Genomic DNA, 26,679 nt, shown 5'->3' with positions numbered 1-26,679 from the left:
CTCAGTCCAGAAATGTGCAGTTCTAGGCACAGCCAAGATACTGGAGGAGAAATCTCAAGCTCCCAGGCCTCTGGTAGAGGACCCGAGCTCAGAGTATGAAAAAACGAAACCACCCGCGGAGGGTGAGAAGGGGACAAACATATACAGTACAGACCAAAAGTTTGGACATGCCTTTTCATTCAATGAGTTTCCTTTATTTTCATGACTATTGACATTGTAGATTCACACTGAAGGCATCAAAACTATGAATTAACACATATGGAAATATGTACTAAGCAAAAAAGTGTAAAACAACAGTTTCTTGAGTTTTGTTGTTTTATTTACAATGTTTATGTCACATTTCACATGACATTTTACTCTAGTCATGTTTAATTGTTTCATATTAATTAATCGACGGTTGCTTACTTGCTTTTGACTTGTTCACATTTCTGTAACTGCACACCTTGTGTTGCATTTAATTGTACAATAACAAATACCGTCTTGATTGATTGATTGATACACTGATTGATCAAAATGCTGTGGAAGAACAGGTGTGCGCTCATGCATGTAAAAACAGCTCAAATTTATCATGATAAACAATGAATATATTAAATACTAGAATAAAAAAACAGCCAAAACAAAAAGCTGGGTTTGAAAAGCTCTTAGAGTTTGGAGTGTTTATCCACCGTCTATCAGATATAAATTACATCATCAATTTGGTGTTAAACAATCCTGCTGGGAATTGTTCCTGATCTGCTAAAAACTAAATTAAATCATTTTTATTCTATGTAACTGAGTTGCTGTGTGTTGCTTTGTGACTTCAGGTTAAGAGCGGAAGCATCCCGGGACTCCAAAGACGAAGTTGGCGATGACGTGAGTAAACTCAACCTCTGCTCCTACACACCCCGTTCAGTATCTCTACTGCTATTGGCAGCCCCAAAGTAAAGAAAGCAGAACTTCAAGTGCTTGTGTATTAATGACTTATTTAGTTGCGTAGGGTTTGTACAATAAAAGACGGGAATCGGCTGGTGTAACTTCCTTTAGTTAAAAATCGGTTTGTAAAAGTGCACTCTCCTTCTTCGTGTCCAGTTTTCGTCGCCCATGCAGGACGGGGACATGTCGATGACCCAGCGGCGCCGCTTCACTCGGGTGGAGATGGCCCGTGTGCTGATGGAGCGGAACCAGTACAAAGAGAGGCTGATGGAGCTGCAGGAGGCGGTGCGATGGACAGAGATGATCAGGTACTCAACGAAGAAAAATTGAGAGCATCTCAAATTTTCTTCTCTTGTCTAAAAGAAAAACAAATCTGATTTGTTTCTTCCATATTTTGTTACTTTATGAAATCTCCTAATGGCATTTTTCAATTGAACTATTTATTTAAATCATGAACTTACTCTCCTCTCTCCTCCCAGGGCTTCCAGGGAGAGTCCTCCCATCCAGGAGAAGAAGAAGTCCACCATCTGGCAGTTGTAAGCTTCAGCTTTTATTCTGAAATATTGACTGAAATAAAAACGAAAAACTGCTAAAGAAGATAATTTTCTGAATCTCTGTCCCAAAGCTTTGCACGCCTCTTCAGCACCTCGTCCAGCCCCCCGCCCGTCAAGCGCCCGTACTCCAGCGTCAACATCCACTACAAGTCGCCCTCGCCGGCGTTCAACCAGCGGCGGAGCCACACCATGTGCCAGATCTCCACCTCCAACCGCACGCTGGAGTTCTTCCCTGAAGAGTGAGCAAAAGCAGCCAAAAAACAAACTTAGTCGCAGTCTTACTCTGCAGCACGCCTGGACGCTCGCTCGCTTCTAGCAGCCTGCAGGTCAGAGCGCTTCTGCCGTAGTTGGCTCCTTTTGACAAGAAGCAGCTAATCACTGCAGCAGAAGAAGTATGCTCAACAAAGTTGTTGGCATAAAGTAAAAAAAAAAAAGACAGATTTTCAGGACCAACAAGACCACTAGCTAATGTTCCTTAACAGGAAATAGCAGCTTTGCTTCTGCTTCCTCTCGCCATCTTTTCTTCTTCTTCTCTGATTCTCGCTGCTGGCTGGCCAGGCTGCTAACGCTTCGCCTTCTCTCCCCTCTCTTTCTTCCCCCGCCCCCGATTGCTTCCAGACTGGCCAGTAACGGTGTTGCGTCTCTCCTCAGTGACTCGGCGCTGATGGCGCGCCGAGAGCAGCGGCGTGAGCAGTACAGGCAGGTTCGAGAGCACATGCGCCGTGACGACGGCATCATGCAGGCCTGTGGCTGGAGCGTGCCATCTCGCCTCAAGCAGGTGAAACGCACACACAGGGGCCTCCCCACGTTCGTGGCTACGAGACCTCCCAAGGTTTAAAAGTCCAATCATTTCCTTGTGTCTAATTCCCAAAGAATTTCTTGTAATAATTTCGAATCCTGCATGATCGGTAGTTCTTCGTGTCTTCTGAAGTTTGGCTGTTTTTCCACTTATCTTCAGTCCTGTTTGGTTACATGACAGCATGTTGAACAGGATGTAATCCAAAAAATGAGGAAAGGCCACAAGCCTTTCCTCAAAATGGGAAAAACAAGACAACAATCAGTCAGATTTATTTACAAGTTTCTGCACATGGGCAATGAGAAGAATGAACCAAATCACAGAGAAAAATCTTGAAACTATTTTTTTTTTTTCGTCTCAGTCCTCAGATTTGGTTTTTATAGAAAACCTGTAGAGTGAGCAGGAGAGGACCTCAGCCTTTGTGCTAAGAGGAAAAGGTATTTTTTAAATTGTTCTCAGAGAAGACCCAACGCTCTCCTCGGGCCAAATTAAGTTCCTCAACAAGAGAAGAAAAAAACATTCCTCTGACAATGGCTCAAAACTAGACTGAAGGAAAGTGAAAGAGCAGCTAATGACCTCAAGAAAGCATGATGACCACAATAAAAGATTACAGTAAAATCTTAATCACAACCTAAAGGAAAACAGAACATAACATAAGACTTTTGCGCATTACTGTAAAGCATCAAGTGGCAAACATGAGGGACTGAAACTGGGACCTAAACTTCCTTTGTAAATTTTATGAAGTGGAGGAATTATTTTTAAATACACGAGGATCTTAAATAAACCTAATTTTTAAGGACTACTCTTCTTAAACGGACAGTAACTTTATCATCAGCTTAGCTTTTTAAAAAATCTTCCTGGAAATTGTCCTGTCCTTTGAAATAAGAAGCTAGAACTTATAATAGAAGTCGAACTCTTCTACTTTTTTTTTTGTCTTTGGTTTGCAGTGAAGTCATATATTCACACACACTGTGCAGCAAAACCAAATGAGCTGTTTCAGCTCACCGTCTGGATTTAAACCGGATGAAACGTTTCCTCTTTCAGGTCAGAAAAAGTACTGCAGTGAGACGGGCTGAAGAAGTCGTCAAAAACAACATAAAACACTCAGAATATGACACATAAATACATTCAGGAACAAATCTTACATTGAAATGTAAATCTTACATGTAAATGTTACATTTGGGGCAGTATGCTGTGGGAATGTTAAACTTCAGGAAGATCTGGTGCACTTCACAAAACATTTCATTACGAAGAAAGAACATCACGTGGGAATATTAGCACAAAATCTCACGGTATCTGTCAAGAAGCTTTGTGTGGAATAAGTTTTTTTCAGATGAAAAATGACCCAAATGCCTTCACATCTGAATCAAAGTGGCTTAAATACAACAAAGTCAACATTTAGGAGTTGCCATTACAGACCCCTGACCTAATTCTGACTGAGTTACATCAGTTCTGTCAGGAGGAATGGGCCAAAATCCCAGCAAACTGTTGTGAGAAACCTAAAATGTTGAAACTGAGTCCTGCAGTTTAAAGGGTAAATCTGCCAAATCCTAAGCAAATATATAAATTTTGGAGAAATCAGAATTAATCACCGAAAAAAAAAGAAGAAAAAAGTCATCCTAACTTAACTGAAAGATTTAGTATGATTTAATGTCAGACAGGGGAAAAAAAAGAAGTTTGTCTTAGTGTATATAAATGTCTGGCTTCAAGTGTATCTTGAAGTGTTGCTGGCAGAGCGAGGTCGATTCTCTTGGCTGGAAAAAGGCCGATGGCGCGGTGTGTTGGTAGGCAGGTGGCTCTAACTCTGGTCTCCCGCAGACTGGCGGTCAGACGGACGGCGCTAAGGACAGCCCGCTGAAGAGACAACAGGCAAGTGAGACCGACAGAGAGCCAGCATGCGCCTTCATGGCTTCCCCCTTCCTGTTTTTAACCTCCCACCTGAAGCTCTGACCCTCCCAGAAGCTGATAGAAAAAGACATTTTTGAAATTAAAAAAGAAAAAAGAAAAATCACAAATGTAGGATTTGTGATCAAGCGGACTTCCAGAAATGCATGAAGTTTTAGCGATAACGTTTTATTTGTAGGCATGATGTGGTTGGATATTTGCTACAAGACTTTCTTACCCCTTGCAGCCTTTTTAACTTTGACCTCTGTCTGTCTCAACCTGCCCTACTTTACACACTTCTTAACAACTCTGCTTTATCTTGGTGTTTTAACTAAAAAAAAAAAGAGCAACTAACACACTTTATAGTGATGACACTGTGGTGTTTTGTTTTATTTCTCCATTTTTAGCTGTTCTGGCTTCTGGAATAAACATTTAATTTCTGCTCAAATCCCTCCCTGGCATAATCTAATTTCAAAAATATTGACACACATTGGATTAACATTGTCACATACATAGCTTAGACTCTAATGCTAATGTTTTGTAGCAATGAACAGATAAATTCACTATTACAGATAGAGGCGGAGACACAAAGATAACACCACCCGGTGATGGATAGCCTGGGTATATCGTGACATCAAACGGTGCTTTTGGGCTTTTTTTATATATATATATATAATTTTTTTGTCAGTACTCAGGGGACATCGAGATGCTACGAGCCAACCAAAACATATAATTTCCCTGCCTGTCTCCTGACGACTCATCACTTTTTCCTGCAGACCAATGAGAAGGAGGATAACCGCATGAAGAATGTGCCTGTTCCGGTGTACTGTCGCCCCCTGGTGGAGAAAGACCCTAACAGGAAGGTGAGAGGATTTCACTGAAATGAGCCAAGTGGGTACATATGCTCAAAGAATGCTTTATTTACGTTTTTCATCCGTTTTTATTCTTACCTTAAAGATGTAAAAGTTGTATAAGAAGTGTCTGATTATGTGGAAGCCTCACTATTTACTGGGAGCTTATTATTTCTAATGTCATAATATCGGTTTAGATGACTACTTGTTTAAAAAGGGGGTAGAAGTATAAACTTATTCGATCCCGGCCCGTTTCTTTTATTTCTTACTTTTTCTGATTGCATTTGTGCTTGTAGTTGTGGTGTGCAGCAGGAGTCGACCTGACGGGATGGAGAGTCGGCAGCCAGGAGGTGGCGCCACCCAAAGCACCACCAGGCAGCAGCGACCCCCTGCAGACTGAGGAGGACCGACCAGACAAGAAGAACACGTCACCTGAGAAGAGGAAGGTAGCCCTTCGTGTTTTAATGGCTTCATTTCCTCCGTAATAAACCATTAGTAACCCTTTTTTTTTTCTTATTTTATCGCCATTGTTTTTATCTTTCCACATGTGTCTCTCAGTCTAAGGAGCTCCAGGAGACAGACAGCATGAACAGTCGAGTGTGGATCCTCACCAGCACCCACTCTGCCAGCAAAGTGGTCATCATCGACGCCAACCAGCCTGGCTCACTGGTCGACCAGTTCAACGTCTGCAACGCACACGTGCTCTGCATCTCCAGTGTGCCAGGTCAAATAGAAAACACCATTTTATGCCTGATTGTTTTATATTTAAATGTGAAAGTAAGTTGGTATTTTGTTTGTTTGTTTGTTTGTTTGTTTTTTTGCTGCTCATGTGTATTTCTGGTTTCTCCAGCTGCAAGCGAGAGTGATTATCCAGCAGGAGAAATCGTGTTGGATCCAGGTGATGGAGGAGCAGGAGGAGGAGAGGACATGGGAGGCGTGGAGGGCATGTTGGCTGGCATCACGCTGGTTGGCTGTGCCACGAACTGCAGTGTTGCCCGTAGCAACTGTTCCTCGCGTACGGACACACCCATAGTGGACAAAGGACAAGGTGGGCTCATCACCAATACAGGGTCTTGCAAAAGTTTCCAAACTGCTTTAGCTTTTCCTCATCTTGTCACATTTCTGCCTCAGACTTTGTTCTACTTTACTGGGGTTTTATTCAATGGATCAACATAAAGCAGAACGTATTTGCAAAGGAGAAAAATATTCCAGGGTTTTAAAATGTGACAGACATCTAACTCAGTGCCTGGGAAGCCGTCTTCTTGCACTGCAGAAACACAAATTCTTACCAAGTATTTTTGGTACAGCTTCTAGAGTAAAGTGCACTAGAAATAAGACAAAACTAATTTACATCATGATATAGAAACTGGTTGTAAGTCAATGAAGTGGTTATATGTGAAATAATCTGTCAGTGGAACTAGTACTCTTCATCAATAGTAATCTCATCTTACTTGTGAGATAGTTTTATCTTATTTCAAGTGTACTAAAATATTTGTACTAGAAACTAGACTAAAAATACTTACTGGACTTTTAGCTCCATCCATCTTTGCATCAACTCTTATCAGCTTTTCTGACCCTGCTGTGTTTTAATTGGACAAATGGTGTGAATATTTTAGCGTTGCTCTGCACCTGACAGAGGAAATAAAACTGTGTGTCTACATCTTTCTGGTGTTTTCCTGCAGCCCCCGCCGCTCCCCCCATGAACGGGAAGATTCACCCCGCCCAGTCGACCGAGGAAGCCACCGAGGCCACGGAGGTTTCCGAATCCACGGCCAGCCACGCGGAGATGGGGTCCGGACGCCCGGGGCCCTTCACCGAGCACGTCTTCACCGATCCTCAGCCTCGTCCGGCAGACGACAGGTGGGGAGTCAAAAGTTGCACGTTGCACGGACAGATCTGCAGAAAACGTGTCAATAAGCCCCCGGGTTGAGGCTTCGAATGGTGTCTGTCCACTCAGGAGCGCGGGCCAGTCCAAAGAGGAGTCGTCTCAGCCCGCAGAGTCTGAGGAAGGAGGGGAAGAAACCAAAAACTACACCAGCGTGGCTCCCACCATGTGGCTCGGGGCACAGAATGGCTGGTGAGCAGATCTACTTCTTAGGAGGTTTTATTTTTCAACAATTCAAATAAAGCACTTCATTTTTATATATATATTTAAATGAAATAAGAAAAATAAAACTAGAAGTTAAATTGTAAACTCAACACTTCCTGATGTGTTTTGATGAAAGGAAAATATAACAACGGTCAGAAAGTTATAGTGTGTGTATCAAGACAAAAAAAAGAGTCTAAACTGACTTAAATAGATTAGGTTTGAAATTGCAGTTTTTTAAAAGTTATGTAGAAATAGCAAAAACTAGAAAGAAAAGCCATTTTCTTGTTGCTAACCTTCTTGTTTTTCTCCAAGGCTTTATGTCCACTCTGCCGTCGGAAACTGGAAGAAGTGTCTCCACTCCATCAAACTCAAAGACTCGGTTCTCAGTCTGGTGTAAGTCAAACATCCCTCCACGTCCTTTTTTATCGCAGCCACATGTCGTTTAGTTGCAGCTCTCTGCTCTGAATTCAGCATCTCTCTCCAGTCTTTCAGCAGTTTCCGTCTACCGTCTCCTTTCAGACACGTGAAAGGTCGTGTGCTGGTCGCCCTCGCCGACGGGACGCTCGCCATATTCCACCGATCAGAAGGTGTCTGCATCTTGACTGTTGCTTCATGTTGGTGTGACTGCCTCCAGTCTGTCGTGCCGGCTTCGCTTCACTGTGTTTTTGTCCCCAGACGGCCTGTGGGACCTGTCCAACTATCACCTCATGGACCTCGGCCGGCCTCATCACTCCATCCGCTGCATGGCGGTCGTCCACGACAAGGTCTGGTGCGGCTATAAGAACAAGATTCATGTCATTCAGCCCAAAAGCATGCAGATCGAGGTGAGTTGCAGGACATCCCTCTGTTAAACAACCGAATCCAACATTTAGCCTCAGTCTTTTCCTTACGGTAGATCAGCTGCTGCTGCTTTTTTCTAATGATTCCCTTCGTTTCCCGTTCTCTGCTGCTTCGCAGAAGTCGTTCGACGCCCACCCCCGGAGGGAGAGCCAGGTGCGGCAGCTGGCCTGGATCGGAGACGGCGTATGGGTCTCGATCCGGTTAGACTCCACCCTGCGTCTGTACCATGCGCACACGCACCAGCACCTCCAGGACGTGGACATTGAGCCATACGTCAGCAAAATGTTGGGTGAGTTCAAGCTCGGTTCATGGAGGCTTTACGCAGTTTAGTTATCGTTGCAGGGGTATTTGACGTTGAGCTTTAACACGCCGTCCACGGTTCTGGGTTAAAGGTACCGGCAAGCTGGGCTTCTCGTTTGTGCGGATCACGGCCCTGCTGATTGGTGGAAACCGCCTCTGGGTGGGGACAGGAAACGGCGTGATCATCTCCATCCCGCTGACAGAGAGTAAGTGCAACAGAAAGTGGGAGAATCATGGAAGAAGACCTGTTAAATCTGAGAAAGACTCAAGAAGTAAAGGTTCATCTTCTGTCACCACAATGGCCCCAAAAATACAGCCAATCACGACAGGTTTAGATCAGCTTATATCGAAACCTAAAAATTTGCTCTCTAACTAATCTGACTGAGATTATGGAAAGCTGGAAGATGCATACACCAAAAGATTATTATTTATTAAAAAGTTTTAGAACGGCTTTTTTAAATCTCATTTATGCGCTGCTACATAAAATATTAATTAAACACATTTTAATTACTCTGTTAAGGATTAAACGTGTATCACAGGTATATCTCAACATACCGTAAATAAAAAGCTGTATAGTTCCTTGTAAGAAGGATGTTTTCTGATACTGTTTATATTGTAGAAACTTTTAGGTACCCTTTTTTTTTAATAATAAAAAAATTAAGTTTTTGAAATTGATTTGAAGTTGATGGCTTTACCTTGAAATCACTTCAAATTGTATAGTAATTGCTTAGAAAGTTAGTTTGAATTTAATTGCACTACGAAACAGAAAATATGAAAAAAAAAAATCACTCCTTAAACTGGTTCTTTGGATTTTTTATTTTTTTTAATCTAAAAACTCCCACTCCTCCGCTCTTCTCCAAGCGTCTTCTCCCTCCTCCGTCTCTCCTCTCTCCCTCAGTGGTTGGACCTCCTTCTCCCAGTCTAGGTCGTAACTTTTTTTCTGTTGCTTTCCTCTTTCTCGCCCCTTTCTCCTCTTCTCACTCCCCGCAAAGCGGTGGTTCTTCACCGGGGACAGCTGCTGGGGTTGAGGGGTAAGTGGGAGCGCTCCCTCCCTTCCTCCTGCTGTTGTGATCTAACTGTTCTCACCCAGTCAACCCTTCATGTTTCCCTGCAGACCTGCAGTATTCTACATGCTTTTTGTTGGTGGTATACTTTCAGCAGTCTTGTGTTTTATTACTGTACTGAGAAACACTAAAAGTTCTTCAACGATTTTTATTGTCACATTTTCCTGATTAGATGGTTTGCATGACAGTTGTTTTTTTGTTTTTTTTTTGTCATATATATATATATCTTCTCCGTGTAACACATTTGCTGCATGCAAGGTCTTTGATTTATCATTTTATTTTGGGGTTTAAAGTGTTTATTTTTGCTAGTGTGATTTTTACTGCGAGCCTTCCTGTTTGCCTTTTCACCAAAATGCTCTCTCTCTCTTTCTCCATCAGCCAATAAAGTGTCTCCTACGTCCTCCGGCGGTGTGATCCATGTGTACGGCGATGACAGCTCTGAGAAGAGCACCGGCAGCTTCATCCCCTACTGCTCCATGGCCCAAGCGCAGCTGTGTTTCCATGGACACCGAGATGCTGTCAAGTTCTTCGTATCCGTACCAGGTAACTATACACCATGGCTTTACATTTAGGTTAATGAACTGCTTTTTGACCCGCCTTCAGGTGACATTTTTTGTTCAACACAGTATAAAAGGAAGCTTGATATAAATTTAAACACTATTAGGAAATTGAGGTCACCTAAATTTGATGACTTTAGCATTATTCTTATTTCATCCTAGCATGAATGCCACTTTAAAGTCCAATAACTCTTCACACATATTGAAAACAAAACGGAGCCCAGAGTGGAGCCTTGAGATACACCACATGAACATGGCGCAGGGACAGAAAAGTGTCACAGATCTGAACATTTTAAAGCATCCCTCCACAACAGAGAGCTCAATTTGAAATTATTAGGTTTTTAGTTTAAGACGGATTGTGCGAGTTTAAAAATCTGGTCTAGATGCTTCGTTTGCCTGTCTTAATGTCATTTGCACAGAATTGATAGCTTTTATATTAATAAAACATGAAAGTATGTTAAACTTCAAAAGTAACATATTGAAAACAAGTCAGGGCCCAAGTCAGAGAAACTCCACAAGAATCTTCAATACTACCATATTTTAAGCCCTCCATAAAAGGAGAACTCAATTTTGATATTTTTAATTCGATTTTTAAAAAATACAGATTATCACTTTTTTCTAGGCTATTGTATATATGCAATTTAAATGTCCAAATTGCTATTTTATATTTAACTACTTGTTCCTGTTTTTTTTTTTTTTGCACAGGCAATGTTTTGGCCACCTTAAACGGCAGCGTTCTGGACAGTCCATCCGAAGGTCAGAGCACCGCGGCGCCCACAGAGACGGAGGCGCAGAGCGTTCAGAACGTGCTGGTGCTGAGCGGAGGAGAGGGCTACATCGACTTCCGCATAGGTGGGCGCAAACTTTCACACAATTTGCTGTTTTCTTAGTAAACACATACATGGTGTTAGCTGCTATGCCACTTTTCTGATAACATTTTATTAAAAGCTACATTTTTGGGTAACACTTTATTTGAAGGGGTACGAATAAGACTGACATAAACATGATTTAACACCTGTCATGAATATGAAGGAGTTTTCATGAATGGATATGACTGTTGTCACGAAGTGTCATTTAGTAAATAATGACACTTTTAATGCAAAGTTGACACTTTTAATTGACTTTTAGTGCAAGTTTTAGTACAACTTTGTATTAAAAGTGTCAGTATTTACCAAAAATTACAAAGTTGGCAATTTTAATGCCCTTTCAATGCAACTTTTAGTGATACTTTGCATTAAAAATGTCATAATTTACCAAATGACACTTAATGACAACAATCATAAACGTTTATGAAGACTCCTTCATGTTACACTTCAAATAAAGTGTTACCCATTTCTGTGCACTAATGTGACTTGTCATATGTAAGCTAATTAACTGACCAAAGAGGTGTTTTATTTTCATGAATTATAGGAATAATTGTGTCCTGATCCATGGTTTTATTTTTTTCCTGCAGGTGATGGGGAGGATGATGAGACTGAGGAAGGTGACAGCGGCGGTGGGGCTTCGCAGATGAAACCTGCTTTGAGCAAAGCTGAGCGAAGCCACATCATCGTCTGGCAGGTGTCCTACGTGCCGGAGTGACGCCTAAATCTGCTTTAGCAGTACACCCGAACATCTTACTGAAGAAATCTCCCTCTCTCCTCCTCCCACCCCCAGAAGCTTCAAGCCACTAAAACTTTGTAATTATTCCCCGGTCATGTAAAAGTTCCCCTCTGAAAAAGAATAAACCCTTCAAGCTGCGCATCTTTCCTTGTAACTATTAAACACCCCGCCCTGACCCCATCACCTTTTAACTTTAATGCCTTGTAAGTACCTCCTTTGACCTAGTTATCTGCTTGCCATCCTGTGTCTGTCCCACACAGGGCCTTGTAACCATCATCATAAGCCTTGTAACTACCTCCCTCCTCTGTAACCATCGAATACTCAATCTGTAAGCACACCTTATCTCCAATATTCAGTCTCGGTTGCATCGGGCCCAGACCTCCTGATAATTTTTGCCATTAAGTTCGCTATCTATGGAAACTTAAATCTAAAAACAAAAACAAGAAAGGAGAGCAACAGATACAGCAATGTGATGGTAGATGAAGTTGCAGTTTCAAAAAACAACAAAAAAAAGAGTACATTTTACAGATCTTATGCAATGATATAAGTTAAAGTAAAATACATTTGGTCCCAGTGAAAGTAAATGTTGAATAAATTGAGAAATTACATTTCTTTTCCCCCTTAAAATGCTTTACAGCCTGGTTAGGTCCTGATTGAAAACACGCAGCGCCTTGAAAAACTATTCTTACTCCTTCAAGCTCTTAACATCTTGTCATGTTACAACCATAAATGTATTTTATTGGAATTTTACATGATGAAGCAACAAATTCATTTAAAGGTTTCAGAGTAAAAAGGAGAACTAATGCAAATCCACAGCAAACATTTAGGATTTTATAATTAGTAACTCATCATTTAGCCTCTCATCCTTCTTGTGTCTAACTTTAGGTGATTCTTCCCTGTCTGTGCTAAACAAATGCGTCCACCTCGCAGCATGACGCTGCCACCACCACGTTTCACTGTGGGTACGGTGCTTTCAGGGCGACATGCAACATCAGTTTATAACAAAACAGCTGTAATTTTGTAAAGTAATGTAAAAACACACAGTGAATTCTCTTTACTAATCAAGTGGTGTTTTCCAGGATTTATATCACGGATTATCAGAGTAAAAGGTGCTAAATACAAATCCATGCCACTCATTTCATCTCCGTCAACATTTACGGATGTAACATGACAAAATGTGGAACGGTTAGTAATTTTTCAAGGCATAGACGTGTTCAGTGAGAACAATCCTGCAAATATGTGGTGCAGCCGCAGCAGTCTGAGACAGGTGAAAGGTCAGACCGTTTCCACATCCAATCAGACTGGTAGTTTAATATTTTGGTTCCTAAAAGATTTCCCTCTTTGATTGGCTGTGGATCAGATGCTTTGGTGTGAAGCAGGTAAGCAGTGGCATGCTGTTATTTTATGTACAGGGATAACTGTAAATGTCCAGACGCACTGAAGCCCATCCTCTTTGTTCAGTATGGAAACTCGTGCATTGATCTCTATCTGTGGATTAAATATTAAAACATATTTGTGTGCCGAAAGCAATCACCTTGAGTGTGTGCTGGGTTTCTTTTTGTTTGCATCAAAGGAGGATGCAACAAGTACAGAGCAAAAAACGTCTCGGAAAGATTCAACTTGTTTTTTGTTTTATTCAAGTTTAATAAATGAACTTGCTCCATTTTTATTGCAGTGTTATGGAGGCTGCAAACTGAGCCTGGTATAAAAATACAAAAGCAGTAACAATAGAGTCCAATGCTGTTCAAAAGCTGGAAACTTTATATTCAAGTACTTCCACATGATCATCTTTACACCCACAGAGAACATGGAAAACTCGATACAACTGAAAAAAAGGCTATTTTTTTATGTTTTAATATCAATTTTCTTTTTTTAAATCGTGTAGTGAGTCAGTTTCAAATCCATTGTCTTCATAATTCCAGTTTCTTATCGCAACAAGTTATTCTTATAGCTTAAAAACTAAAAACATTACTGGCCCTAACTATTTCAATCTATTTAATGCACCTTCGATTTGTTAAAGGGGCAGTGTTATGTATTTTCCAGGCACCTAGTGCTATTTTCTTTTAGCAAATCAAGTAACTATGTTACCTTCAGTTGTAAATTTGACTCTGTAATTTAATGCTTTGAAATTGGGCCTGTGTCTCTTTAAGATACTCCGCATTTCAAGAAGTCACAACCGTGCTCCATGCTTAACGTCTTTACCAGCACTGCACAGAGCAGTAGCTGGTATAATGAGCTCAGCAGATGTGCAGTTCCACCAGGTGTTTGCTAATTGCTGCTGGCTAGTCTGAAGGAGCTAAGCAAGACGCTCTGTAATGTTCTGAAGGTTGGAAACTGCAGCTCCGAGGAAGAGCTTTGTCATCAGCGCTGGCCCATCACAGCGCTGATGCCATGGGAGAGTAAAGGATTTCTCAAGCATGTATGAAAGGATCAAAGAAACACTCCAGGTATGTTTCCATAACATCATAACACAATGCAAAGCTCAAAAAAGTCAATTTCACATATTACTGCCCCTTTAAGTTTACCCCATCAAAAATCTAAACCAAGGAAAAGATGCAGGAAAGCAGAGATGACCTTTCTTTGCTACAAACTACCGAAGCTAAAAAGATGAAGTTAACTGAGGTTTGATGTTTTAAAGCTGCAGAAGGTCTGTAAACGTCAGTAGATCCAGTTGTTGGGGCTGCTCTCCCAGCGGTGGAGCTCGCCCTGACGGAACCAGAGACAGATTTCCTTCTGGGCGCTCTCCACCGAGTCGCTACCGTGGATCACATTCCTGAAAACAAAGAGTGAAAGTTGCTCCTCTGATTATCATCCCGACGCAAAACGAACAGGTACTTTCTGAAAACACGACAATGTAAAAAAAGTAATACAATCGCCCTTTTTTATTAACCAACAATATATCCTCACAATGACTTCAAAGGATTTCTGAGATTGTTAATTCAAGGCTTACTATCCTGCAGTTTATTCTTATCCAGTATAACTAGAACACTGTTTGCATGTTTCCACACATAAAACACTGAGATTAGACCCGTAACTTGCAGAGTAAGGTGATGAAATGACTTACCTGCCCACTTCCACACAGAAATCTCCCCGAATGGTTCCCGGCAGTGAGTCTGCGGGATTGGTCTCACCCAGCATCTTGCGAGCGGTCTTCACAACATCTAAACCCTGCCACACCTACGCAAAAAATCAGGACGCTTTGAAACACAACACATCAAAACGTTGCTGAGAAACCCGTTGAGGAAACCCACCATTGCAACAACTGGTCCAGAACTCATGTAGCTTATTAGGGTGCTGTAGAAAGGCTTGTTCCTCAGCTCCCAGTAGTGTTCCCTTAGTAGCTCCTCAGACGCCTGGTGTGCAACCAAGATAGACACATTCATTTACCAGATTGCGTCTCTGATCCACTGCGCTAAAACCTCTGCAGCATTTCAACCACAAGTGAATACCTTTATAAGCTTAAGAGCAACAAGTTTGAAGCCTCTCTTCTCAAAACGACGCACTATTTCTCCCACCAGTTTCCGCTGCACACCGTCCGGCTTCACGGCGATGAAGGTGCGTTCGTTCACTCCCGTCCAGCCTGAAACGGCACACAGGGAACTGTTTAACTTGAGCACAGCATGCGCTTGAGGCCAACGACAACTGAGACCAAAGGTATCAAACTCAAACCAGCATTCCAAACTCGAAACTGAATTTCCAGCAAGCATATTAAAAGTTTGTCATTAGAATAGAATACTTTATTGTTTCTCAAGTTGGAAATATAGTTGCAGGGTTTCCCCCAGAAAACTTGCTACGCCCGGTGCTCCGGGCTCTACGACAGTCATCCAATCACCTGCCATGTTTTTAAGTTAAATTTTTTTTTAAATTGACAGAAAATGTGGAAATATCACACTTGATAACTATGCATTATTGGAAGACTGGAAGATAAGTTAATACCTAAACTCCAACTACAAGGTCCCAAAAAAGGCAATCATTAAAAAAAACCTGAAATAAATTAACATTGCAAAGCCTGGTGAGGACACAGGTAAAGTCTGGTGGCCCGCCAGGCTTATAATACACTGTGGGAAATCCTGAATTGGATTATCAAGTAAATCTGTATCATTAAACAGTCATTGTCTGTGTTACTTAATTTTAATTATGTTCTTTGTTTACCAATTTTCTACATAAAAACCCTCTTCGCTGAATATGGTGTTAATGACCTATTATACAAAGGTGAAACTATAAAATATGACAATATAAAGTCATTTTAGAATTTCTGAAGGCATCTGGTTGCATAAATAAACAATGCATCTAACAAAAAAATCCTTCTAAAATAATCAGGTTTGGGGTCGGCACTGACAGATCCAGCCTTGGTGTTCTCATCCATTGATTAGCATCGCCCCCTAGTGGACACCTATAAAAATGCTGACATTCACAATTTGAAATTCAACTTACATCTCAATAAGCTTTATGCAAGCTTTTTGTATTCCAGTATTTTCATGCGCAACAGCAGCTCCGTAGTATATTCTGCACGGCAGCTGGATTTAAAACAAAGTACCTGCAGCAGGTGCTCAAAGATCTGCACATCGACATCATTTCAAGCCACACCCCCGCACTCCCCGCTGTCCAAACCAGAAGTTAGGAACCTCACCGGTTTCATCAATCCGCGCCTGTTTGGGAACCAGGTCTTCCAGTTCCTGCAGATCTCGCTGCGACCTTTTTGTTGGCCTCATTGTGGGGACTCTGTCTGCAGCAGCCTATCAGATCCCACAGTCTGCGCACGAGCACAAATCTTCCCAATAAGCAGCGCGCGAACCCCTGAGCTAATAATAGGATGATGAATCAACTTTTCTGACAATGAGGAGCTGAACGCTGCATGCTGTTAGACCCGCGGCTGAGACAACACGTTAGTTAGTTAGTAATAATTAATTAGTTCGGGTTGTTTTAGTCACATTTAGCAGTCTGAACTAATGCAACGCTCCAGTTAAAGTTAGAGAGCTTCTTAACTCTACTGTACCGGGTATAAGTGCTGCCTTCGGCTAACCGAGGACTTTGACCCACCAGCGACTCTGACCCACCAGCATCTCCTGGAAACTGAAAATATAACTTGGTAAAACTCAAAGCGAGGCTCGGAAAACTACAACCCAGCGACTAAAATACATATAACACCAACCTGACTGGAAGACGTGGGCAAAAATAGACAGAAACAGGCAGATCATTGTCGGTGCAGGACGGAGCACACTGTAGTCTGGGAGAATGAAGGAGGGAGGAGAACTACGTCACGTTGCTAAGGAATGCTCCAAAGCGCGAGCCTGTATGGCAAACCAATAAATATTTAATAGGTACACTAGGCTCTACAAAGCAAAAATCCGTCATTTTGAGTTTTCTTCTACAAATTAGAACCATTTCTAGTTTTTTTTAATATTTATTTTATCTTTTTTAGATCCCTGGCTTGCCAAACTACAATAATAGAGGCTCCTTAATTTTTTTTATTCATGAACTTGCAACAGCATTGCGCCTTTTAATCAAAACATGCAAGTCTTAATCATTCATAAATATTAAGCATCTTCAATATAAAACTAACTACTTGAACTTTAAAGCTCCCTCTGCTACCTCCACAATTAGCTGAATGTAGAAGCTTCTGAGTTAAAAGCTGTTAAAAGATGTGAAGGTGTTTGTACAGAACATATTTTGCATTAGATTAGAAAAGGTGAAGTGTAACTCCATCATTATAGTTTTTTTTTAAAACAGTCTTTGTGTGTGTTTTTATAGTTCATAGTTTGTACATAAATTCCCATGGAATAGAACTTCAGATTCCACTGCAGTTCTATTTTTTTGCATTTTTACAGAGCCCAGGGTGCATTGGCGCCATCTATCCACAGTACTTAACAGAAAATGTCTTTTGTTGGAATTGTCACTCAAATGTTTCTCAAAACATGAGTCAAAAGGACATGTAAAAAAATATTTTTAATATTTATCAGCACAATTTTGAATTCATCCTGTACATTTTGTCTATTTTTATTAGTCAAGTAAGATGGCTGTAGTTTTCTGTTTATACTTAAGATTTAAAACAAAGGATTTTGTACATTTGCCTTATTAAAAGCAGAAATGAATGGTGTAGTGATTAGGTTTAGATAATGTTCTGGTCTGTACTGTAGAACTGCTTTTATCTGAACTGCACACAGCTGAACATTTTTTTGTAAAAGTCATTTTTGTGCAATGTGTTGCAACTGACAGTGACGGTCTTCATACGGTTTGTCCAGGATTCAAACCTGGAACCTTCTTGCTGCAGGGCAGCAGTACAAAACAACAGCAAATGAATTTAATGAAGAAAACAAACATCACTGAAGGAGCCGGTTTGATCCCGCTTTTAATATTTAGCACACACAAACATACACGGTTCTCTATGAGATTATAAAGAAACCTTATTTGAGTCCAGCACTCAGCAGCGGCTCAGACGAGTCCTTGAAAAGACCGTTCTGGTTCACACCGCTGTCCCCTCTTTCCTCCGATTCTCTTCTTCCTGTTTGCGGAAATATTCTACGTTGAACACCACATTCCTCTGTAAGGGCAAGGCCGGCTCCTCTGTCACCACCCTGCCTCCAGCTCTCCCACGCTGTGCCAGGATCATGGCACGGAGCAGGGGAGGGTAGGGGACGTAGCGCACCGGAGGCTCTGGGAGGGGCTGGAAGTCCTTGAACTGCTGCTCCATGTCTTTGGGAATCAGGCGCCAGTCGTGGTACATCACCTTCTCCACCTCCTTCACCTCTTTTTCCTGTTTGCCTAACAAGTACATTTTATTTATAGAGTAGTTATGATTTTTAATATGTACTCGGTGCATCTTTATCACAACAAAAAGACATTTGAATAATTACTAATAATTTTAATTATTTGGATTAATTTTGTCACTTTACAGCCACAAATTATGTTTTTTTTTTTCCCCTCATGGTGCAACAACACTATATCCTAGGTTTTTAATGTTTTACAAAGACATCTTAACATATATTTTCTAAAAGAAAACATGTGGATCCTATTATGATACTCCTAAATACAATTCGGTGCAATGAATTCTCTGCAAACATCACCTTGTGTCTCACTGGTGTGTGGTTTACTTTTAGTGTAAAGAATGTGAAGGTCTCAGATGTTTGTAAAAGAACAATAGGAAACAAAATCTCAGTACAAAAAAGGAAACAAAATTTTGATACAAAAAGATTTTGCATTAAACGCAGTTTGTGGTTCTAATGTAACAAGAGATATGAAAACCTTTGCAACACACAGTAACTGATGCAGTCATTTCTAAAGCCAAATGTAAACGTGATGAATTTTTTTCAGTGTTAGATACTACAAAGCCACCTTTTTATGTGCAACTGTAAATATTCATACAGCATCCAGGATCCTTATAAACAAGAAAAAGATCAACAGGGATTAAGATTACCTTTATATGTGAGGATTCCCCATGCTTTGCCATGATCCATGTTCTATAAAAGTAAAGAAAACACAATGATTTCTAAGTTTGTGTTTTTTCACAAAACAAACATGTTAATGTTTCATTTGTTGACATATTGATTTGCAAACTCAACTAATAAAAAGCATGAGGTTTCTGTTAAATTCCCAAAACAGATTAGAAGACTCAGCATTCACGTTTGTGATGGTAGGAGAGGAAAGGCCTGATCAACCAAAATTAATCATGTATAAACAAATAAAAGCAAGACAGCTTCACTGGGGGAGTGGGTACAGTGCTGTCCTCCACTGCCAGCTCACCTCAGCTGTGTAGTCCACCTTGACCTTGGTAATCTCCCAGTAGCTGGGCTCTGGGTGTTCCTCCAACCAAGACTTACGGGTGAACATGCGGCCGACTCCGAACAGCCTCATCCCCGCCAGCAGGGAGAAGAGGCGGCTCTCCCTGCGGACGTCCTGCCAGGCCAACACGGGCAGCATTTTCCCAGTGAGAGGCCGCCTCATATTCTCGTAGTCCAGGGCGTACTTCTGCGACTCCTTCGGCCGAAACTTCAGCTCCCGGTACGCCCGGATCTTCCGAGCCATTTCTGCGATGAGACGGAGCCGCTTCTTTTTCACCATGATTGCAAGTGGACAAACACCCGGTCACAGTATACCCTGAGGACGAAAATGGTTGTTACATCGACATGGTTGGGGCGGAAATTGTGTAAGCGTAGCAGATATCGGTGCTACAAACACATTAAAATTACTGATAAGAGTCAGTAAACGGTAACCACCTGGTATGAAACCCCAGATTATCTACTAATGATAAAATATATTAGTTTCAATGCCTGAAAATGACCAAAGAAATTAACTACTAGTTGACCTCAGTGAGCAAAGCACGCATTTTCCGCACACATGGTCCGTTCATAAATAGTCCCTGAAAGAACTGTGATTGCAATTTGGTTCCGCAGCAGAGAAATTCTGGTTCCAGATACTACTAATACCTATACAAATACTAAGTCTTATTTCTTTGAATGTGCAAATTTGATTTCATAGATTATGAAATCATAGATTATGAAATCTATGAAATCAAAGTATTCAAAGTATTCAAAGTACTTTATACTTTGAATAAAGTAGACAACGAATAACATGGGTACTCTAAATTACTCAAAAAGAAAGCTTTTTATTTGAGAAGTATTAATGTCTTACGGGTGTATCTCAATGAGTGTTTTTTATACTTCTTTCAGCCAAAAGATTAACGTTAACTGGACTTTATTACCTTAAATAATAATTAGAAAAATATATTTAATGCATTTCCAGGACAGATCATGGAAAAAAGAAACAGAACATTTGCTGAATCTCTTCAATCAAAATAACAGTGTTGGCTAAAACCCCTTTCAATTTAAGAAATTTTCTCATTATTAGAACAACCTGGTATAATGTCACACGCCGACATCCATTTCTGCATGAAGGCATCCATTTTCAGTTAATTTGGCAAATTTTAAACGCCACAAATAAAATAGAAAAGGGGTTGATAATTTTTTTACCCTATAAACACTAAAATTTTAGTTTTTCGATGGAACTGCAGGCGAATGACGAAGAGGTGATCTGGTGCCCGTCAGACAAAAGACGAGAAATGAAATTGCTGCAAAAAAAAAAAAAAAGTCGAAAAAGCGCTGGTGGTGCGCAGGGCTTAAAATAACGCACGCGAGGTCTGACCCTCAGGACTGAAAACATATTTGTTTACTCCTGCTTTTGACCAAACAGTCTGGTCAATAAAAAAGTTTGAAACATGTTTGTCTTTTTTGCCTTTAATAAGTATTTTAGCTTTTTTTTTCTTTTCTTTTCTTTTATGCCATGCTTTTTGCTTAGGCTTGATATTTTATTTCTTCTTTCTTTCGGCGTTTTAAACTTTGGACTGCCTTGTTTATGAATGGTGCTAAATAAGGCCGCCTTGCCTTAAGGTCGGAAACTTTTTTTTTTTTTCCTTCGGTTAATTCCTGAAGCAGCCACACACTGCCACATTTGAATGCTGATATTTTTACAATTTATTTGAAACTCTCAGATTATGGCATTAGATGTTGCTTTGTGACCGCCTAGATGAGTCAGTATTTCAAAATGTTGACAGCCTGACCACTCCGATAAGGTTTGGTTTGCTATTCTACACATTTAGAAAATGGATTTTAATTTGTTCGTTGGAGGCTAAAAGTCTAAAAACTATTTTTGCAAACAATTTCAGACTGAGGTCAGTTTTTTTCCTAGTGTTTTTTAATTCATTTTCTTTTTTTGATCTTTATGTTGCCTTCTTGTTGTCAGACAGATTATGTTTAATTAATATGTTACCAACCAGCCAAATTAGTTAGCAAATATTTTTTTAGCAGTACTTATGCTCCATAAAATGCAAAAATGGGAACAATTTAATTAATAAGCAGTGCCTCTTTGTTTGACTTTTGCTATTAATTACATTTATTTTGAATTCAGATGTTCTATCAGACAAAGCTACAAGTGACTACACATGTCGTTAGCTGGTATGCAGGTTCAAACCTCCCTGTGAATTAGCTCCTCCTGTATTTTGTTTACACGGTCACACTGGCAGAAAGTAGGTCATGGAAAAACGAAACGAAGCAAGTCACCTCTTCGCTTCTTGTGTGTCAACTGTCTAGTAATACCCGGAATCAAAGGAACACCACCTCCGTGGATTAGTCGGGTTTATGTGTCACTAGAGGGCAATTTAACAGGTAACGACTCTACTTTTTAATCCATCCTGGGTGGATGTGTGCTAACAGCAGCTTGCCGCGCAATGCTAGCTCTTTTTATGCATCATTAGCAAGGTTCTTCGTTCTGGTTGTGCAATAAGTCGCGACAAACAACAATTTGGTGATTTATTCACACATAAATGGTAGCGAACAAGTAATTTGAAGTCACGACTTTATTTTTTTTTATTATACTTTTAAGACGAAGCTCAATCCGAGCAGTTGGCTTGCATTAGCTGCTCTGTTAGCTCGAGGCTAAGAAGCTGATGAATCTGGCAAAGAAAACAGTAAATGTTATAGTGGGTGTTCTTTTTTTTATTTGTGTTAAATGATATATATGTTTTTGCTGTGTGAATGCGATTAGGCTTATTTCTGTTGCTTTACACAGATTCGATATTTTGGTAATATCCAGGCTATTTTGTATGCCAAAACAACCGATTTTAATGTAAGAATGAGAAACAATAAATAAATAAATGTGATATTTGGCTGTAAGTGCAACGAATAAAGGAAAATGTCTTCACATAAACAAAACGAAATAAATTTAATTGAGAAAAAGAATAAAAACATAAACATTTCTCTTTAATTACTCTGGGTTTGTCGTTTTGTGGCCGCATTGTCTAAGAATATGATGTGTGTTTATATTAGTTTTATTGTGAAGAAGTTTAATAAAATGGAAATTTTATGTTTCTAGAAATTAGTTGTTTTTTTTAATTAAGTGCGTTTTTTTTTATCTCGGGTCCCTTTTATTTACATCTTATAGTTGCCTGCTTGATTGTCAAGGTCCAAAAGTATTTCTAAAAAAATCTCAGAATAAATAAACTATTACCTTAATTAGTTTAGATACATATATTATTTAATAAATATACAAAATGTAAAGTTAGTAAAAACAAACAATGTAATTAGTATGAAACTGACACACTTTGCAGATTAACCAAACAAATATTAGGACCAATAATATTAATAATAATAATAATATTAGGACAAGTAGTAGCAGGAACTAAATCATATCCCACTGCACTACAACACAGGAACATACTAATTAAACACTAAAATAATTATATATTGCTCTCAAATATAATAGCTGCACATTTTCACTGTAAGAATTTTCATTTAAATAGTAGTTAATATATGATTATCACATTTAAAGGCTTTTGATTTTTATTCCCATTAAATCCATTTATTTAAAATTTTGTGTTCATTATCATGTTTGTAAACATATTTTATTACATGCTTATTTATTACAGTGTTGCAAGTTTGACACTTAACTGTGGAAGATGCTTTAAAATAAGGTTATGTAGTTAGAAAAAAATAGGATAGTAAAGGGTTTGCTGCAAGGATGTGCAACTTATCAACTTTGTGTTTCAGTTTCTATTTCTGAAATGTAAGCTATTGCTTGATTAGTAGTAATTTCAAAAACTAAATATTATTTTGTCACATTCTGCACCTTCTGTGCCAAAATATAGAAACCCAGGCAGAGGAAAATACTGTGAAATCAATAATTTTATGGAATTTGCTTAGATGTTAATCTAAGAAATCTGGGTTTGTGATCCAAGGAATCTTGTTGTTCCCTCAGAGATTTTTTTTTCACCCTCTACCTTTACATGTACAGTGAATGAAAAGCAAGGACGGAGACTGTACTGGTCACTGGTCACTGACTGTGACCCTCTGAGCCTAGGCTAGTCCTTAAAAACTATGCCGTAAAATAATCAGTTAATATGTGTCTTTAGTTTAAGCTGCACTCAATGCCGATACAGCCCTCAAATAGAGTCGGACATGTTGGTGTAAAAACTTGGAGGAAGAAGTTATGACGCATGTTGGTTTGTTTTCCTTCAGCCGCTGGACTAATGCTGCTCCTTAAACATCTGGAGTAAACCCGGATCGAGCGGCGAAGCTCTTCTACTTGTTCGACTCTGCTACCATGTCAAGACGTAGCAGGAACAGCCGGGCTTGGCGTTACGTTTGGGGTGGGATACGAAGGGACGCCGACGCCCGGGCCCTCGTGTTGGCCTCTGAAGCTGAACAGTGGCGCTACGACCGGCTGGAGGTAAACCATTCAAAACCGGAAATCGTTTTGGTTCATGTGATGCAGAAAAGGGAAATGTCTGGTCTTTAAAAACTGCAGATTTGTGTTTTGATTCCCCTGATGTGTTGAACACTAAGGGTTGTTCTTTAAAATCTCTCTGTAAAGTACAGTGATTCTGACTCGGAGGCGGACTACTCAGCCGTGATGGTTCCTCCGGTCCCCAGTGCTGTCCCTGTTACAGGAGAGTCTTACTGTGCCTGCGACTCCCAGGCAGAAACCAGTTACAACCCTCGCCTACGAGGATTTCACCAAGTCAAAGACTGCCACTGTGGAGAGGATGACCAAGGTACCAAACCAGCTGCACAGTTTTAACAACAACCTCTAACGTCTCAGTCAAACTGTGTTATTAAAAGCAGAGCAACAGTGGTTTTAAATCTTGAAATGGCTTTGCTAAACGTGTAGAACATTCTAGAAACTGCAGAAATCTAGAAATTTCAGTCAGAAAGACATGTATGTTTGATATTTAGTCAACAATATTTGATTTCTTGTTTAATTTGCTGTCAACATGACCTCTGATGGCGCAGATTTCGACTGGGTTTGGGATGCAAGCAGCCGTTCGACTGCAACATTGCTGACCTGCGACAATCGCAAAGTGAGCTTCCACTCCGACTACAGCTGTGGGACGGCGGCCGTCCGCGGCTCCAGGGAGCTGGCGGACGGGCAGCACTTCTGGGAAATCAAGATGACGTCTCCGGTGTACGGAACAGACATGGTAAGCCTCCAGGATTTGTCGATAGCCGTGGTAGCATTCAATTCAAATGATTTGAATTCAGTTCAAATCATTTGAAGTGAATGCTATCATTCAATTAAAAGAATTGAATGCTGAATAAAAGCTGATTTGTGCTGAAATTGTTATTTCTGGACAGATGGTTGGCATTGGGACATCTGATGTCAACTTGGACAAGTACAGGCACACGTTCTGCAGTTTGTTGGGGAAAGATGCAGACAGCTGGGGGCTCTCCTACACCGGTGAGCTCAACAGTGTTATCAGGGAACATATGTCTGCTTGAAACATTTAAAGAAAAGTGTGATGTATCGTGTTTTCCAGGATTGCTGCATCATAAAGGAGACAAATTGAAGTTCTCCTCCCGTTTTGGACAAGGATCCATCATTGGAGTTCATCTGGACACGTGGCACGGCACACTCACTTTCTTCAAGAACCGGAAGTGTATAGGTCAGTAAAGTTCATGTTAATAGAGCTACTCCACGTTTTACCACAAACCTAAACGTATTTTACTAGAATTTTATATAATAGACCAACACAATGTAATGCTTAATTTTGATGCAGAAGAAGGTCTTTTGCAGTGTTTAAAAAAAAATTAGATTTTTCTTTAACTTCTTCTATGGTGACCAACAGGTGTGAATGCACAGCAAAAAAACGCCGCAAAAAAAAAAAAAAAAGCTGCAACCCTAAACAAAATGTTGAAACCACAGGAAATGGATTAAGGGGGTTAAATACTGCAATTAATAGAAACAACAAGAAGTATGGCATGTTGCAAACTCGCTCCACAAAAATAGGAAGTTCTCCACACCACTAGGGGGTGTCAATCAACAAGTCATATGGGAGCAGACTCTCAGTAAACCATAGGAATATTTAGATCTATATGGTAAAACCTGGACGTTCAGAAGACAGATGGAAAAAGGAAGGAAGAAAAGGTTGAGTTATACTTCATGTCTTTTTCAACATCAGAAACATCAGGATAATAATTTAGGTAGTATTGCCTACTCCAGACTCCCCCTAGTGGCCTGGAGCACTTCTGTTTGCAGTTGTTTTGGCTATTTGTGGCATTTTCTCTTTTTATTCCATTTCCTCTGATTGCAGCATTTTTGCTTGTTGCTGCAGTTTTTACAGTGTTTTTCTGTTGCATTTGTGTTACTGTGTTTTGGAGTTTGCATCATCCATGAATTTGGGACACATTTCACTGTTTGCTATACATTTGTACCTGTCGCCCACCTTACTCTTTACTTGCATACCCCAAAATAAAATCCAGTCATTTACTGTTTTTTTGTTTGTTTTTTACTTCAGGTGTTGCTGCCACAGAGCTGCACAATAAGAGGTTTTATCCAATGGCGTGCTCCACCGCGGCCAAGAGCAGCATGAAAGTCATCAGGTCTTGCTCCACGCCGACCTCTCTGCTGTACCTCTGCTGCGCCCGCCTCCGCCGCCTGCTCCCGGACTGCATGGACACGCTGGATGTGTTGCCTCTGCCGCCGGGCCTTCGCCAGGTCCTCCACAACAAGCTGGGCTGGGTGCTCAGTCTGAACAGCGGAGCCACGGAGGAGACCACAGAAGGGCCCGAGCGGTCCCCGCACTTACCCACAACCCTGCCGGCCCAACCGTCGTTCTCCGAGAGTGACTCGGAGGGCTGCGCGTCTGACCCCGAGGCCTGCCAGAGGAAGAGATGCCGCTGGACGTGACTGGAAAGCTCAGATCCCAGCTCCGCTTCAAAAAGCGCTCACAGCGGCAAACCATGGCAGGGAGGAAAACCTCTGGGACTGACAGAGCAGAGCGGAGGGAGCCGTGCATCTTTACTGTGACTTTTTCCTCATGCTATTCGTGTCAGCATCTCAACATTTTCAGTCATCTGTAGAAATATATGACCATACTGTATAATCTAGCACCGTTGTTGCCATTCTTATATGGGAATTAGTGAACTGCTGGGATGTATCATGTACAGTGCAACACTGACATCAAGTAAGGCCAAATTTTGGTGGTCATCTTGGTTATTTGAAAAAACAAAACTTTTTCTTTGTGTGTGGTGTTCTTAATCTAAATGTTCCTGGTGCATTACAGAAGCAACATACCCACTTCATTGCTTCTGATCATTTTATTCTGTTGTCAAAGTGAAAAGCAGTGAATATTATTCAGTAAAATTAGATCATTTTTAATTCTAGAAGTGGAAACATCATGAGTGCACTCTGCATCTTTTTATCCTCTACTAACAAAACTATGTTTATGTCTTTCTTGAAACAAA

General features: G+C 40.6%; 4 protein-coding genes across 20 annotated transcripts in view; 2 read left to right on the top strand and 2 right to left on the bottom strand.

Moving 5' to 3' along the window:
• Positions 1–11,956, top strand: part of mapk8ip3 (mitogen-activated protein kinase 8 interacting protein 3) — a 29,118-nt gene extending 17,162 nt beyond the window's left edge. For 5 of the 15 annotated variants that reach the window (XM_016676799.1, XM_016676800.1, XM_016676805.1 and 2 more), the window contains 21 exons: positions 804–852; positions 1,069–1,220; positions 1,392–1,448; positions 1,538–1,705; positions 2,085–2,244; positions 4,081–4,131; positions 4,923–5,009; positions 5,294–5,443; positions 5,556–5,721; positions 5,848–6,045; positions 6,680–6,857; positions 6,955–7,074; positions 7,399–7,479; positions 7,606–7,673; positions 7,762–7,910; positions 8,044–8,215; positions 8,319–8,432; positions 9,219–9,257; positions 9,669–9,833; positions 10,553–10,699; positions 11,301–11,956. In XM_016676799.1, the coding sequence (XP_016532285.1) occupies positions 804–852; positions 1,069–1,220; positions 1,392–1,448; positions 1,538–1,705; positions 2,085–2,244; positions 4,081–4,131; positions 4,923–5,009; positions 5,294–5,443; positions 5,556–5,721; positions 5,848–6,045; positions 6,680–6,857; positions 6,955–7,074; positions 7,399–7,479; positions 7,606–7,673; positions 7,762–7,910; positions 8,044–8,215; positions 8,319–8,432; positions 9,219–9,257; positions 9,669–9,833; positions 10,553–10,699; positions 11,301–11,428 (2,599 nt within the window). In that variant the 3' untranslated portion in view covers positions 11,429–11,956. The remainder of the gene's footprint in view (positions 1–803; positions 853–1,068; positions 1,221–1,391; positions 1,449–1,537; positions 1,706–2,084; positions 2,245–4,080; positions 4,132–4,922; positions 5,010–5,293; positions 5,444–5,555; positions 5,722–5,847; positions 6,046–6,679; positions 6,858–6,954; positions 7,075–7,398; positions 7,480–7,605; positions 7,674–7,761; positions 7,911–8,043; positions 8,216–8,318; positions 8,433–9,218; positions 9,258–9,668; positions 9,834–10,552; positions 10,700–11,300) is intronic. The other 10 variants (XM_016676809.1, XM_016676807.1, XM_016676801.1 and 7 more) reach the window with 5 other exon arrangements.
• Positions 11,957–13,067: 1,111 nt separating this feature from the next.
• Positions 13,068–16,713, bottom strand: nme3 (NME/NM23 nucleoside diphosphate kinase 3). Of its 2 annotated transcripts, none has more exons than XM_007562819.2 (5): positions 16,602–16,713; positions 14,899–15,029; positions 14,701–14,802; positions 14,514–14,626; positions 13,068–14,222 (listed from the first exon to the last, which is right to left on the bottom strand). In XM_007562819.2, exons 1-5 carry the CDS (start codon positions 16,645–16,647, stop codon positions 14,108–14,110), a joined length of 507 nt encoding a protein of 168 aa, XP_007562881.1. In that variant the 5' UTR covers positions 16,648–16,713; the 3' UTR covers positions 13,068–14,107. The 2 variants fall into 2 exon arrangements, with proteins under 2 accessions (XP_007562881.1, XP_007562880.1); XM_007562818.2 differs by lacking the exon at positions 16,602–16,713 and adding an exon at positions 16,080–16,405.
• A 1,063-nt stretch (positions 16,714–17,776) lies between these two features.
• On the bottom strand, positions 17,777–19,804 carry mrps34 (mitochondrial ribosomal protein S34). 2 transcript variants are annotated; one of them, XM_007562817.2, is made up of 4 exons: positions 19,663–19,804; positions 19,190–19,543; positions 18,864–18,906; positions 17,777–18,211 (listed from the first exon to the last, which is right to left on the bottom strand). In XM_007562817.2, the coding sequence occupies exons 2-4, from the start codon at positions 19,505–19,507 to the stop codon at positions 17,913–17,915; spliced, it is 660 nt and encodes a 219-aa protein (XP_007562879.1). In that variant the 5' UTR covers positions 19,508–19,543; positions 19,663–19,804; the 3' UTR covers positions 17,777–17,912. The 2 variants fall into 2 exon arrangements, with proteins under 2 accessions (XP_007562879.1, XP_016532298.1); XM_016676812.1 differs by having other exon boundaries at positions 19,728–19,746.
• Positions 19,805–21,402: 1,598 nt separating this feature from the next.
• On the top strand, positions 21,403–26,445 carry spsb3a (splA/ryanodine receptor domain and SOCS box containing 3a). The gene is made up of 7 exons (XM_007562816.2): positions 21,403–21,606; positions 23,455–23,665; positions 23,810–23,990; positions 24,229–24,416; positions 24,571–24,673; positions 24,753–24,878; positions 25,731–26,445. Exons 2-7 carry the CDS (start codon positions 23,540–23,542, stop codon positions 26,120–26,122), a joined length of 1,116 nt encoding a protein of 371 aa, XP_007562878.1. The 5' UTR covers positions 21,403–21,606; positions 23,455–23,539; the 3' UTR covers positions 26,123–26,445.
• The last annotated feature ends 234 nt before the right edge of the window (positions 26,446–26,679 follow it).

This window comes from Poecilia formosa, unplaced genomic scaffold (genome assembly GCF_000485575.1).
Source record: "Poecilia formosa unplaced genomic scaffold, Poecilia_formosa-5.1.2 Scaffold142, whole genome shotgun sequence".
NCBI lineage: Eukaryota > Metazoa > Chordata > Actinopteri > Cyprinodontiformes > Poeciliidae > Poecilia > Poecilia formosa.
The sequence above is the reverse complement of the archived record's forward strand: the minus strand, read 5'-3'. Positions and strand labels throughout refer to the sequence as shown.

Coding starts and splice junctions, on each gene's coding strand:
- nme3 (XM_007562818.2), bottom strand. CDS start 16,161: ATGAGGCCAACAAAAAGGTCGCAGCGAGATCTGCAGGAACTGGAAGAC. Junction 14,627..14,700: donor CTGGACCAGTTGTTGCAATG/GTGGGTTTCCTC, acceptor TTTTTTGCGTAG/GTGTGGCAGGGTTTAGATGT. Junction 14,223..14,513: donor TTCTGTGTGGAAGTGGGCAG/GTAAGTCATTTC, acceptor CTTTGTTTTCAG/GAATGTGATCCACGGTAGCG.
- mrps34 (XM_007562817.2), bottom strand. CDS start 19,507: ATGGTGAAAAAGAAGCGGCTCCGTCTCATCGCAGAAATGGCTCGGAAG. Junction 18,907..19,189: donor AGGTGGACTACACAGCTGAG/GTGAGCTGGCAG, acceptor TTACTTTTATAG/AACATGGATCATGGCAAAGC. Junction 18,212..18,863: donor GGGAATCCTCACATATAAAG/GTAATCTTAATC, acceptor TGTACTTGTTAG/GCAAACAGGAAAAAGAGGTG.
- spsb3a (XM_007562816.2), top strand. CDS start 23,540: ATGTCAAGACGTAGCAGGAACAGCCGGGCTTGGCGTTACGTTTGGGGT. Junction 23,991..24,228: donor CTGTGGAGAGGATGACCAAG/GTACCAAACCAG, acceptor CTGATGGCGCAG/ATTTCGACTGGGTTTGGGAT. Junction 24,417..24,570: donor CGGTGTACGGAACAGACATG/GTAAGCCTCCAG, acceptor ATTTCTGGACAG/ATGGTTGGCATTGGGACATC.